The sequence below is a fragment of the Lepidochelys kempii genome, chromosome 1 (genome assembly GCF_965140265.1).
Source record: "Lepidochelys kempii isolate rLepKem1 chromosome 1, rLepKem1.hap2, whole genome shotgun sequence".
NCBI classification, from domain to species: domain Eukaryota; kingdom Metazoa; phylum Chordata; order Testudines; family Cheloniidae; genus Lepidochelys; species Lepidochelys kempii.
The window spans coordinates 20812766-20826358 of NC_133256.1; the positions used below are offsets into that span (position 1 = coordinate 20812766).

At 41.7% G+C, this 13593-nt stretch overlaps 1 protein-coding gene across 11 annotated transcripts in view; it reads right to left on the reverse strand.

Moving 5' to 3' along the window:
* Window positions 1–13593, reverse strand: part of DLG2 (discs large MAGUK scaffold protein 2) — a 1493215-nt gene that overhangs the window by 1228792 nt on the left and 250830 nt on the right. For all 11 annotated transcript variants that reach the window (XM_073336088.1, XM_073336081.1, XM_073336168.1 and 8 more), the window contains one exon: window positions 12767–12865. In XM_073336088.1, the coding sequence (XP_073192189.1) occupies window positions 12767–12865 (99 nt within the window). The remainder of the gene's footprint in view (window positions 1–12766; window positions 12866–13593) is intronic.

A 13593-nucleotide genomic window follows, 5' to 3' on the forward strand; every position in this document is an offset into this window, starting at 1 on the left:
CCATGTGACTTATGTATCAGCAAAAAAGAAGCTACATTAAGGACATGATCAATTAAAAACAAACAATAAGCCCATAAAAAGCCCCAATTCAGCATTTGTCTGGCTCATGTGTTCAGTAAGTACATGGAGACCTCAACAAAATAAAATCAGGCAGGCACATTTTGTAGTATTGAGAACATTCAACTTATTGTTTGGGGGAAGTTAAGTTTTTGCTGGAAAAAAAACAGTTTAAATAGAAATCAAGATTTGTGGCAAGTCTTTAACAAGTCAGATCCATTGGGTTGTTGCATTTATAGGGGTCTAAATAATATCTTCACGTATATTACACACCAATTTAAAAAGCATATTTATTGCACCACTATTGACTACTCTATGTACATTATTTTGTATAAGCTGGAAATGCTGCAAATACCACAGTAAATTTAACTACTGTGTGTTGACTTTTTAATAGCACTCACTGTCTGCACTTTAAGTAAATTTATGTTCCCTTTGTGTTATTTACAAAACTTGAGAAAAAAAACCTAAATATTTACTATCTCCGAAGGTGGCCATGACTGTTACATGCACAAATCAGGTTAATAGATGCCTAAATATGTGTGATTACCTGATTTTAGGCTAAAAATGACCATTTTGAGACATAAATGCAAGTTTTGTGGATATAATGTATATGCAACAATTTTAACAAATATCAAATGCACTGAGCCAAATTCTGCTCTCATGAATCCTGGAGTTACTGACTTCAGTGGAGTTATTCCAGATACACACGGATGTAAACATTACCAGAATTTGGGCCAGTATAGGATAAAACCATCAACATAGCTATTTTAGTACTGTGCAGAAAAAACAGAGAAGAAACATCTATAAAATATGCATTCCAAGTTATTACAACTTTAATACTTTGAAGCTTTTAATTGCTGCAGGAGTCACTCACTGCCCACTTTTATAGGGTAATGCAGAATTCTAAAGGGTGCAGACACACACTTTGGACTGACACCCAGTTGTTCTCTATGGTTCCATCCAACTCTACCACTAGTGACTTACTGCAGAGATTGAATATCCTATTTGCCTTTCCCTGCTCACTTCACCTTGCATGCTTGACTTGCTAGTTCATGCATCTACCAGTATAGTCGGTGAGGTAAGAGGTACGGGAGGCAGATCTGATGGGAGGAACGGTATCATGGATATGTGGAAGTGGAGGACCTGCTTATAACTGAGGGAGTGAAATGATTGTGACCCCACCTATGTTACTCTCCACAGGGCCCCATGGAATGCCGGGTTGACTCAGTTCACATATTCATCATCAGTTCGTAGAGCAATTATGTCAGAGGCAGCTTGTTGTTGTTAATAAAAGGAAGGCCAGATTCCGCTCTCAGTTACACAGAATGCAGACTAGCTCCACTGCAGTCAGCAAAGTTAATTACATGTGTCAGTAGCAACCTTAGGGGCTGTCAAAGCCCACAGCTGCAAGTCCCCACCTGGAGACCTAGAAATGTCAGGGCTAATTCGAGCTCTTAAAGAAGACCTAACCATTTTCCTTGCAAAGGCAGCCTCAAAAATGTAAACTGAACGTTAGGGCTGAAAGTGTGACACTGAATATTTTATAAAGACCTGGAGTTATTCTGAGACCCCTGACACAGTGCTGGCCTTTGAGTTCCATGAAATCAATAGCTACAGGTCCCTCAATTATGTGACTGTAGGACAGCCCTACCCAGGCTCCTGTTAACCACATGAGAGTTGGCACCAGCACCATCTCATTTGCTAAATGCAGCTAAACTCTCTCATTAGCTGAGCTGAATGTGTGACCTTTGGCCACAAGGAGGAGCAGATAGCATGAGACAGGGCATGGTCTGAAGGCAAAGGACTCCTGCTTTCTAATCCCAGCTACCTCTGTGGCCTAACTCAAAGTCATTTTTATCTTTCTGTCTTAGTTTTCCCCATCTGCAAGAGATGGAGAACACCACTTACCTACTGCACAAGGGTGACTGTGATGGTCATTAGTGAACTGTTGTTCTTAGACATATTGTTATTGCTAGACTGCTGGTGTATTGAGACAATTGTTCATCATGCTGGCCAGTATTATGTCACTGTTACCTTGTGCTTCCACATCTCTTTGCTGCATCCACTTGCTGTCTCTCTTAGACTATATGTTCTTCAGATCAAAGGCCACTTCTTTGGTCTATTGTTTTTACAGCACCTACCATGATGGGGCCCTGACCTATGACTCGGACTTTTAGGTGTTACCGTGATACAAACAAGTATTATTTACACAATACTCCAAATGTTCTAGTCACCTCGCACAGCAAAAGCACTCTGTAAAACACTATGCAAACTCTGAAATTCACCAGAATTTACCTTAAGCCATCTCTCAGATAGGGGATTCCCAGAACCCCAGCTTATTCAGACAGCTCTCCTTTACAAATGTTGGCACCAAGCGTGAACCCAATTACAAGCATTTCAGTTCCGCCTCTTCAGTCACAAAATGCCAACAGTGACCTACAAATGTCTCCCATCATTTTATATAAAATTAGTCCACTAAGTCTGGGGAGGTCCCTCAAAAATCCTTTTACTTAGCGCCCCCCTCCCCTCAAATCCTTAGGCCAGTGACACACAGAGGAGCAATGATGCGAGGAGTCACTTAAATACGTATTTGGAGGGTGGATGGGATTGTTTAGAAGGCCAGTTCAAAAATGCTAAGGTTGGCTCTGACACTAGTAACACAGCAGAATTCAGACCAATGCATTTTGATTTTTAAGCCTAGAGATACAAATCAAAGCTATGTTTTGCTCAAGAAAGCCATACACGCTACAGAAACTTACTATTCTCCAATCAGAAATGTTGCTGCTATCTAAACTATATCCGATTGGCTTCTCTAAAATGTTAGGACATATAATACAATGCTCAGATTTAAAAAAAAAAAAACATGATTGCCTGTTCCCACATTTAAAGAATAAGCTGGCATGATATGTTGAGACTATATATGCATTTTAACATCTATTTTGAAACTGCTCCAATAGGACAGATATTAATAGACACAAGCAAAGTCTAAGGTAAAATATCAAATCATTTTCCTTTTACAGGTGAAAAACCACCACCACATCATTTAGGTATAGAAACAAACAGCGTAACCCTCAGATAAAGAGAATAAATGCCCATTGAAACAAGGCTTAGTTATTCTATCTTGCAACCTGAGACACTACATACCCACTCTGTTTAATTACAGGAACAGAATAGCAGCAGACAGATATGCACCCAAAACAGTAATGTTTCAGTCCTACCTTCGTTGTGACAATGCACAGACAATCCATTCTTCAAATCTCCACAGGAGTGTATGTAAATCATAAATCAGCAAGGTTGAGGAAAGGCTTTTGAAACAGCATGAACAGAACCAGAGACTTGTATCTGCACAGCCTGCTTTTCCAACAGGGGCCCTCATAAGAAACTCAAGTCCTCCTCCACAATGCTAAAGGCAGTCATGATTCTCACAGGGATCTGAAAATCCACTAGAAATCATCTCAAGCAAAACTTCCAGGTGGCTTATTAAGCTTGATTGCTGCATTGTTCAATCTGTGATCAAAATATTCTGTTAAATAGTAAGCAGGATTCTAACTGGGAATATGAGAACCACAACAAGCACAGAAGAGCAAAAGCATCACATTTCAGCTCTTGCTCTGATTTCACAGTTCTGATCTGCTGTTCCAGTATACCCATAAGATTTCCTTTGCCAAGTCTCTTTTTCTCTCTCTCTCTCTTTCTCCTCTTCTTTCCCGCTAACTCTGAATAAGCACAACATACACAACTACTGGGCCCATCTATCAAAGTGCTGTCACTTCTCTGCCAGAACAACTGCTTTTGGTTGTAAAGGTTTTTATTAGAAGCCTTATTCCTATGTACACTTGAAGTGCATGATTGAAACACTAAGGTGTACACGCTGGTTCATGTGTCACATCTACAATCACTCAGAGTTACTAGGGCGGATTCTGATTCAGGAAGTGAATGTAACAGCTGGATGATGAGAACTTTAAGAACATAAAAAAATTTCAGGTTAGTATAAAAGTTAACTGCCTATTTACACAGACATGCAATGCCCTGGGGTGCAATTATAGTTCACTGCACACAGAAAAATAAACCTCTTTATACATTACTTAAAACTAGAGGGACTTTTTTTATGTTATGAAGAAAACGTCAACGTTTTTGATTAAAAGAACACCACCAAAGGACAGTTTAAAAACTCCTCAAATTCTTTCCCAAACTTTCCGTGGATCCTTGTCAGCATCAGAGGCTTAATCTGCCCATTACATGTCCTCTATGAGTTGCTAATAGTCCTGCAATCCCCCATAGAAAATGGGATAGCCACAAAGCCCCTACCTTTCTTGCAGAGATGCTGGTGTAGAGCTTGCCTTTGAGGTGTCTGACATGAATCATGCTGAGTGAGAAAGCTCTTTGTCAGCTCTTAAAGTCTTCCCTCTCTTATAGAGAGAGAGAGAGAGAGAGAGAGAAGGGGAAAGATACGTAAAATGAAAGCTCTGTCTGAAGAGAGGAAAAATCAATGCCTCCTATTCACTGGAAAAAAAAATACAGCCAACTGGACAGTTGACAGCAACAAGAGGAAACGTCTAGACACCCATACATTACAATTCACCTTTTCAACCTATCCGACAGTATACTTTTCCCATGGGTGCTATGCTGAGAATCTCTCATTCTCACTCAGCTAAAGTATGTTTTCAATTAAAAAAAAAAAACTTTTCCAAGAAAAAAAAAAAGAACGTTTAAGAGTCATCTCTCTTCCATAAATTATCAAGGTTATAACCATAATATACTCGTGATTGCTAAAGAAGCAAGAGGCTCAGGAAATGACACACAATTATTTTGCCAAAATGAGGTCACTGCTACCAAAGTTTTAAAAAAATCCATAGTGAATCAGACATGTGGTCAGAATCAGACAGCAACCAAAAGAAAAAAAACCCCAAACTATTAAAGTTTTACAGAATATAAAATCTTAAAAGGAGACTCTCCAGAGCTTTTAAGACACTAACTTCTTCTAAACAACTGCACTGTTTGTGCAGAAAACTGGATTTTTTTAGGTGACACATTGGAGCCTGTATGTGTAGTCCATACTGTGGTTTATTCCATTAGTCAACAAACAGTTTTATTAAAAAAACACTGACTAAAAGAATCAGTGAACATTTCTTGCATCACCTGGCCCATGTACCACTGAAGGGCCAACTAACTCATTAGCATAGTCTCACCAAAGCCCTGTTTGTAATCTGGGCAGGGCAGGGTAAATGGGAATCCAACCAACTCTAAAACAGGGTGGGATTTCACACCCACATTTACACCACTTTCATTTGATTTCCTTTGTGCTCCCCTATCCGTTGCATTCAATCTATTACAGTAAGATTGTGTGAATTGCTTCCATTTAAAAAAATTACTTAATGACTTGGCTGTAAAAATTCACTCCATACTCAAAAACTGGATACCAGGATGTTTCCAAACATCTGAGGGCCCAATCTGCAAACACACATGTGAACAACTATATTCCTGTGAGTAGTCCCATTGGGCTCATGATCCTATTTACATATTACATGAAAATTGGAGCAATGGAACTCAGTGAGACTACTTACATGAGTAAAGTGATCCACAGATTTCATCTACGCTCCAATTTGTGCAAATCCTGCATACAAACCATCATCTCCATGTGTAAAATTGGCCGCTGTGTGCATGCTAAAGTGTGGAGTTTACTTGTACACAAGCTTAGTGTGTGTTCATGTCTCCTTCATCCTCCTTTAGCTTACAGTGGAATAGACTTGTGCTTTTGGGCCTGAAGGTCCCAGCTTGATCCTCCCTGATTACCATCTTGTCTGTATGTATGAAGTCACCATTTGTTCCACATCAATGAACAGTAAACGAGATAAAGCCAGTGCTGCATAGGCAGGGAAGCTGACTGATTCAGTGGTTCTCAATTTTTTTTTTTTCAGGCTGTAAATCACATACCACATTTCCATGCAACCTCTCAATCCCTATTCCAAAAGGGCCCTCCAGCAACTATCCTGTTCAGATGCATTAAGCATACAAGCAATATTGGCGGACAATACTAAAAAGAGACAAGATGAAAGCACATTTGCTTTAACATGATGGATTCAGCCGCTTCATTATGTCCTTCCAAAGGTAGACCTTTGCTGTTTATTTCTTCTCTTTGAATGTATGATTTAACATTAGTACCAATTCTCCCCCCCACCACCACCACCACTATTCCATTTTCTGTAGGTCATTTTGCGATGTGGTCCTATCCTCCTGTAAGTTCTCCACTTCTTCAATTTTCATGTCAACTATAAATATGATCATGACTGAATTACACAGTAGAAACACCTGACAAAATTTAGCTATAAAGCAGCCACCTAGGGAGAAGAGACGATTTTAGTTGTTCCTGTGGTAGTTAACTCATGCAATTAACTAAAAAAAAAAATAATCACGATTAATCGCAGTGTTAAACAATAGAATACCAAATGAAATGTATTAAGTATTTTTGGATGTTTTTCTACATTTTCAAAAATATATCGATTTCAATTACAACACAGAATACAAAGTGTACAGTGTTCATAAGAACAGCCAACTGGGTCAGACCAAAGGTCCATCAAGCCCAGTATCCTGTCCTTGGACAGTGGCCAATGCCAGGTGCCTCAAAGGGAATGAGCAGACAGGTCCTCATCAAGTGATCCATGCCCTGTCACCCAAACCCAGCTTCTGGCAAACAGAGGCTAGGGACACCATTCCTGCCCATCCTGGCTAATAGCCACTGATGGGCCTATCTTCTATGAATCTATCTAGCTCCCTTTTAAACCCTGTTATAGTATTGGCCTTCACAACACCCCCTGGCAAGGAGTTCCAGAGGTTGACTGTGTTGCATGAAAAATACTTTGTTTTAAACCTGCTACCTATTAATTTCACTTTATATTATTATTACAAATATTTGCACTGTAAAAATGATAAACAGTGCAATCTCCATCATGAAAGTGCAACTTACAAATGTAGTTTTTTTTGTTATAACTGCACTCAAAAACAAAACAATGTAAAACTTTAGAGTCTACAAGTCCACTCAGTCCTACTGATGCTAGTCCAGATGTGCTAAAGATTCATATGTCCCTTCATGTTTCAACCACTATTCCAGAGGACATGCGTCCACGCTGATGACGGGTTTTGCTCGATAATGGTTTAAAGCAGTGTGGACCAATGCATGTTCATTTTCATCATCTGGGTCAGATGCCACCAGCAGAAGGTTGATTTTCTTTTTTGGTGGTTTGGTTTTGCATGTAAATATCTTGCGACACTAACTACAACAGTGCCATGCAAACGCCTGTTCTCACTTTCAGGTGACATTATAATTAAGAAGCAGACAGCAATGTAAATGTAAACAAACTTGTTTGTCTGAGTGATTGGCTGAACGAGTAGGAGGACTGATTGGACTTGTCAGCTCCAAAGTTTTACATTGTTTTATTTTTGAATGCAGGTTATTTTTGTACATAATTCTATATTTGTAAATTCAACTTCCATGATAAAGAGATTGCAGTACAGTACTTGTATTAGGTGAATTGAAAAATATTTCTTTATTTTACAGTGCAAATATTTATAATAAAAAATATAAAGTGAGCAATGTACACTTCATATTCTATGTTGTAATTGAAATTAATATAGTTGGAAATGTAGAAAACATCCAAAAACATTTAAATAAATAGTATTCTATTATTAACAGCACGATTAATTGTGATTAATTTTTTAATCGCTTGACAGCCCTAATATTTTGTAAAAAAAAGAAAAGGAGTACTTGTGGCACCTTAGAGACTTACAAATTTATTTGAGCGTAAGCTTTTGTGAGCTACAGCTCACTTCATCGGATGCTGTAGCTCATGAAAGCTTATGCTCAAATAAATTGGTTAGTCTCTAAGATGCCACAAGTACTCCTTTTCTTTTTGCGAATACAGACTAACACGGCTGGTACTCTGAAACCTGCAAAAAAACCAAAAAGCCTCAAGATATAATACAACATAAAACCAAGAGGAAGGTTTCCATGGTTTTTATTAATATTCTATTAAAACAGTGTTTTTAAGCATTTTCTGGAATTTTTGAAACCCAAACCTGGCAGCACTAAGAATTTCAAAGCTAAATTGACTACAAACAAAACTGAAACAGGCATTATTGTTAAATCTAAGTGAAAAACAAGAAGTAAACAAAGGGCACTGGAAGTTCAGCAATTTGACAGTCAGACCACTTATTCAGAAACCTAACATCAGGCACCCATTCTTGAAAATCTTGGTCTTAAGTCTTTTGTATTTCATGACATCTTTCAGTCTGTACCATAATAGTGTTGACATTTTTGTCAAATTGCCAAGAGCTTGTCCAGCACTCTATACATAGAATACATAGGTAAATACATCATTTTTACAAATCCAGAGAGGGATTTATTTAATTTGGTGGATCTCAAATTGTGGACTGGAGAGCACCTCCTCGTGACATGCAAATTGCTGGCTGGTCGCATAGTGGTAGATCCTTCCCCTTGTTTCCTGTTGCTAATCTGCATTCAAAGTAGCTAAAAATAGCTTAATTGCTTTCCCAATGTTTCTTTTTAACAGAAGAAATTGATGTAGTTGCCATAATGGGACTACTCTTCTGGTCAGGAGGGGCACTAAGTTAGCACTAGGTTAATATGGGTTATGATTGGTTTGTTATTGGATCCCCACTGGGAGGAAGGGGGTCTGAGCAATCATGTATGGGAGGGGAGATGGCTATGAAACCATCTCTCTGTTCAGATATGGTCCATACTACGGAAATGTTTGGGAACTCCTAATTTAGTAGCTCCCCTACAGGTATCCTTCCTGATGGTTTCTATAATTAAAGGCTAAATTCAGAACAAAAATGTAAAACAGGGAAATATTAAAATCAATAGCTCATGAGACTTTGGGTCAAAAGTGAAGGTCAATGCAAATGCAATTCAGCACCAGACAGTAGGTCTCCTGTGGTTTTACTGCAAGGGTAATTTTTTCCATGTGCACTTTTAAAGGGTTTCACTCACCACAGGAGCACCTCCTTGTGGCCAGGTATGGCATAGCAGCTGTCTCCCCATATGGTGACCCCCTGACAATGATCGCCCCATTACTGCAGCAGTCTCTCTTCCTGCAACTTGGCCGTCCAGCCAGGTCAGGCTTTAGTCCACCTCTTCTGGGGTAACAGATAATCCAACCAAACTATAGTCCAATGACCTTATAGCAGGTCTTGTCTGTCTCTGGACTGTGTGGTCCTTTCATCCCTTACCTCAGGGATTTTCACCCCACCTTCCCCTGTGGCCGGTAGGAGAATCCAGACTACCCTAACCTTAAGTTTCCAGGCCACGGACCTTGTACCTGGTCCAAGTCTGCTCCCTCAGACTCCTTGCTACCTCTTCTATCCCCCCAGAAAGTGAATGCAGATTCTCTCCCTGCAGCCCGCTTCTGCTACAAAACTTCCTCCCTTCAGAATAACCAGCCTGCTCCTGCCCAACTGGGCTTCATGTTCAATTAAGCCTTGCTCTCTGTCCAGGTGACATAATTGACTTCAGGTCCACATTAACCCCTTCAGGGCCTGTGGGGCTCATTACACCTCAGCTCACAGGTAAGCACAATTGTACAGAACTGTGCAGCTCAGCATGGAGGGGCGGGATCTGCAAGGTTTACTGTAGCTCTGGAGCTGCAGCTTGGCTCCTTTTCCGCTCCACAACCTATGGGGGAGGATTCCTTCCCTTCCAGTCCCTCTGAAGATCCCCACATACAGTCAGTTACTCGGAATGCCCACTGGGGCTTCCATTTTGCACTGATCTATCCAAGTACTTACACAGCCCAAGCACCTACACATGAAGCAAGTTAAATATCCATTTCCTAATGGACAGCGCACACTTTTGAGGACTATAAATTTAGGGCCCAATTCGGACATTTGGTTGTTTCTCCCTGCATACCCAGCAAGTTTTAGAGGCCTATATGGAGAGAGTTAGGTACACCCCTAGCCTTTGGTGTGGCGCACAGGATGAGGAAGGCTCTTTGGGCTATCCCCATAGCCCTGCCAGGGTCATGGATAATCAAGCCTTTAGAAAGCCCCATGCCTTTATAATTCACAACTCCTGTTTAATGTTTTACTTAACTATTATTTTTCATACAATGACATAACTGTTTTATCTCAAACACCCACAAATCTCTTATTCAGAATGAAACAGAAGTGCTTCAGTTAAATATGCAACACTAGGTTACGTGGGTGGCACACCCGGCAGTAAAAGCACAAGGGTAATGCTTCCTAAAGTGGCTCTCAGCTTTCAAGTTACACAGTGCTATCGAGATTTCATTTTAATTCCCAGCCACTCTGACTAGTGAAATTAACATCCAATCAATCAGCAAGTGAAAAACACTATATGTATGTTTAAATACATAGCTGGCCCTAAATAGCCATATGTCACTATCACCAGTGATGAACTGCCAAAATCTTAACCAGATCCCTCCTCACCCCACGAGGGGGTCATTGGCCACCCCCACCCCCCAGGACTCCTGCGCCATCCAACCCCCTGTGTTCCTTGATGCCCCCCACTCAGGACCCCTGCCCCATCGACCCCCTTCCCCTGTCCCTTGACTGCCCCCAGAACAGGGCAGGAGGGTCTCGTGGGCCACCATAGTGGATGCCCACCCCACCCCTAAGAGCCAGAGGGACCTGCCAGGGGGCAAGGTGGGGAGCCCCAGTGGTGCTTACCTGGGGCAGCTCCCAGGAAGCATCTGGCAGGTCCCTCTGGCTCCTAGGGGCAGGGGAGTGTAGCTAGGGGGGCAGCAGCCACTCCCCCCACTGATCACATCAAAAGTGGTGCCTTAGGCACGGACTCCGTTGGTGCTCCGGGGCTGGAGCACCCACGGGGAAAATTTAGTGGGTGCAGAGCACCCACCAGCAGCTCCCCGCCTCGCGCCCGGCCCCAGCTTACCTCACCTCCGCTCTGCTTCCGACCCTGAATGCGCCACCCTGCTCTGCTTCTCCACGCCCCCTCCAGCTTCCCGCGAATCAGCTGTTCAGCTGGAAGCCTGGGAGGGCTGAGAAGCAGGTGGGGGCTTTGCACTCAGGCCGAGGGTGGTGGAGGTGAGCTGGGAGCGGTTCCCCTGCACCCCCCCCCCCGGGTTACCTGCTGCAGTGTGAGCGGCCCTCCTCACACCCCCCGATGTTGATACTGGGAATGACATTTTCTGACCATGGACACAGAGTTGCACAATTGACGCTGCATTCCCCAATTAGTAAATGTGGAACGTCACATCTTATGCCCTGCCCTATGACATCAAGAAACCTATCTGGGCTATGCCTGCTGCTTAATTGGTAATTTCCAATTCTGGAACTTCATCCATAAACATAATGAATCAAATTCTATGAGGGGCTGAGCACGTTTAATACCCTTTGAGATCAATGGGCTATTTGATTATTTCAGCTTGATATTGGGGACACAGTATACAGGTATACTGTATACAGGTCCTCATCCTGAAAGTTGCTGAATGCCCTCATTTCCCATTGACTACAATGAGAATTAAGGGGGTTCAGCAACCTCCCAGAACCAGGCTAAAAATCAGCAGATCTCAGGACACAATTCCTCAAATCTTAACCACACAGAGTAGAACATACGTATCACTGGGCATGAGTAAGGACTGCAGATGGAGTGGAAACACAGTGTCATGAGAAATCAGAAAGATATGCTGGATCATTACAGTTCTGGTTTGTAAGGAGTTAATGAATGACAGAGCCAATATAGAAGTTTGCACATAGCCAGTGAGAGGGTCTTAGACAAGAGGTAATGAATAACCTGCAAGTCTTCAGTGTTAAAGAAACAAAGCTCTTCAGAGATCAACTCATTATCCCAGCTCAGTTAACTTCTATTTTCTTTTCCTCTTATTTTCAATTTGCTGTTATTAAAAGTCCAAATCTTTGTATTTAACTTGGGAAAGAAAAAAAAAGAAGGACTTCAGGGCTGAAACCTTCCATGGTAATACTGAGCCCAGAGAGAACTATTACAGCCAAGTTTTGAGCATATGAAAATACCATAGATGTTATAACAGAAATATGCAAACACCCTTAACTCCATCATTGCAAACTGTGTAACTATTGTAAGTAGTACTGTAACAAAAATCCCTACACTGTAACCTTGTAGTCATGCTGCTTCATTTACCACACAGTGTATACTTATACGACTGGAACTATCATTAGTTTGTCAATACAAAAATCATCTCATCTGTTGACATTCACATTCTGCCTTACCAACTTTTTATTTAGCTACCAAGAAACTAGGTTCCAGTTTACACTGAGAACCCTTAAATAAATCTAACTAAGGAAAAAAGGAATACCCTGCACAATGAACATTGCTTAAACTTTAAAAATAAAGGTATCACAAGATCAACACAAAAACCCTGAGGCTTCAACTGCTCCCTAACATCAGAGGCATTTATGCCCATGATACAGACCTAAAATCCTGTATGGAATGGTATTAAATCAATAGAACTAGCAACATATCAATAAATTGCTGTTATAAACCTGATCTGAACCTTCCCAAAAATCTAAATTCATTAAAAACCAAGAGATTATTACAGGAACTGAAAACTCAATCTACTCTGTACATTTCATCTCTATAAATTTATACTCTATACAATTCATCTCTATACATTTCATATCCAAAGAAACGGTATACAAAGGTCACCAATATATTTCATCATGCAATAATCATAGCTCTTACCTTTGTCGTCATGTCTACAGAATGATTTTCAAAAGACTGATTCTCCTTATTGTGTTCATCACATAATACCGATCCATCTGACCCACCGGAAACCGCAGACTATAGAAAAAAAATTCAAATAAAACAAATTGTATTCACAGCATAATACTATTACTTCTCACTGGACGCATGAGTCCAGACATACAGGAGTGTAATCGTGCCTCTAATCCACACTTGGGACTCATGAACCAGATTTGGCCCTCAATTTCTTGCAATTGGCATTTTCTGGGGTTGATTCTGCAGCCTCCCCCACTGAAGCCTATGGCCGAATCCTACGAAGTGTTGAGTGACCTCACCTCTCGTTGACTTCAAAGGGAGTTGAGGATGCTCAGCATCTCACAAGATCAGGCCATAAACATGGAAGGTGAAATCTTGGTAAAGTTGCCAACTTCCTAATCGCACAAAACCGAACACCTTGGCTCTGCCCCTTCCCCAAGGCTCTGCCCTCTACTCACTCCACCCCCCCCCTTTTATTGCTTACTCTCTCATTCCCTCACTTGCTCATTTTCAGCAGGCTGGGGCAGAAGGTTTGGAGGGGGGGAGGGCCCTGGCTGGGGGCATGGGCTCTGTGGTGGGGCTGGGGTTGAGCGGTTTGGGGTGCAGAAGGGGGCTCCGAGCTGGGGCAGGGGGTTGGGGTGTGGGAGGAGATGCATGGTGTGGGCTCTGGGAGAGAGTTTGGGTTCAGGAGGGGACTCCGGGCTGGGGCAGGAGGGGGTTTGGGTGTGGGAGAGGCAGGGGGTCGGGGCATGGGCTCTGGGTGGCACTTACCTCGGGCAGCTCCCCAGAAG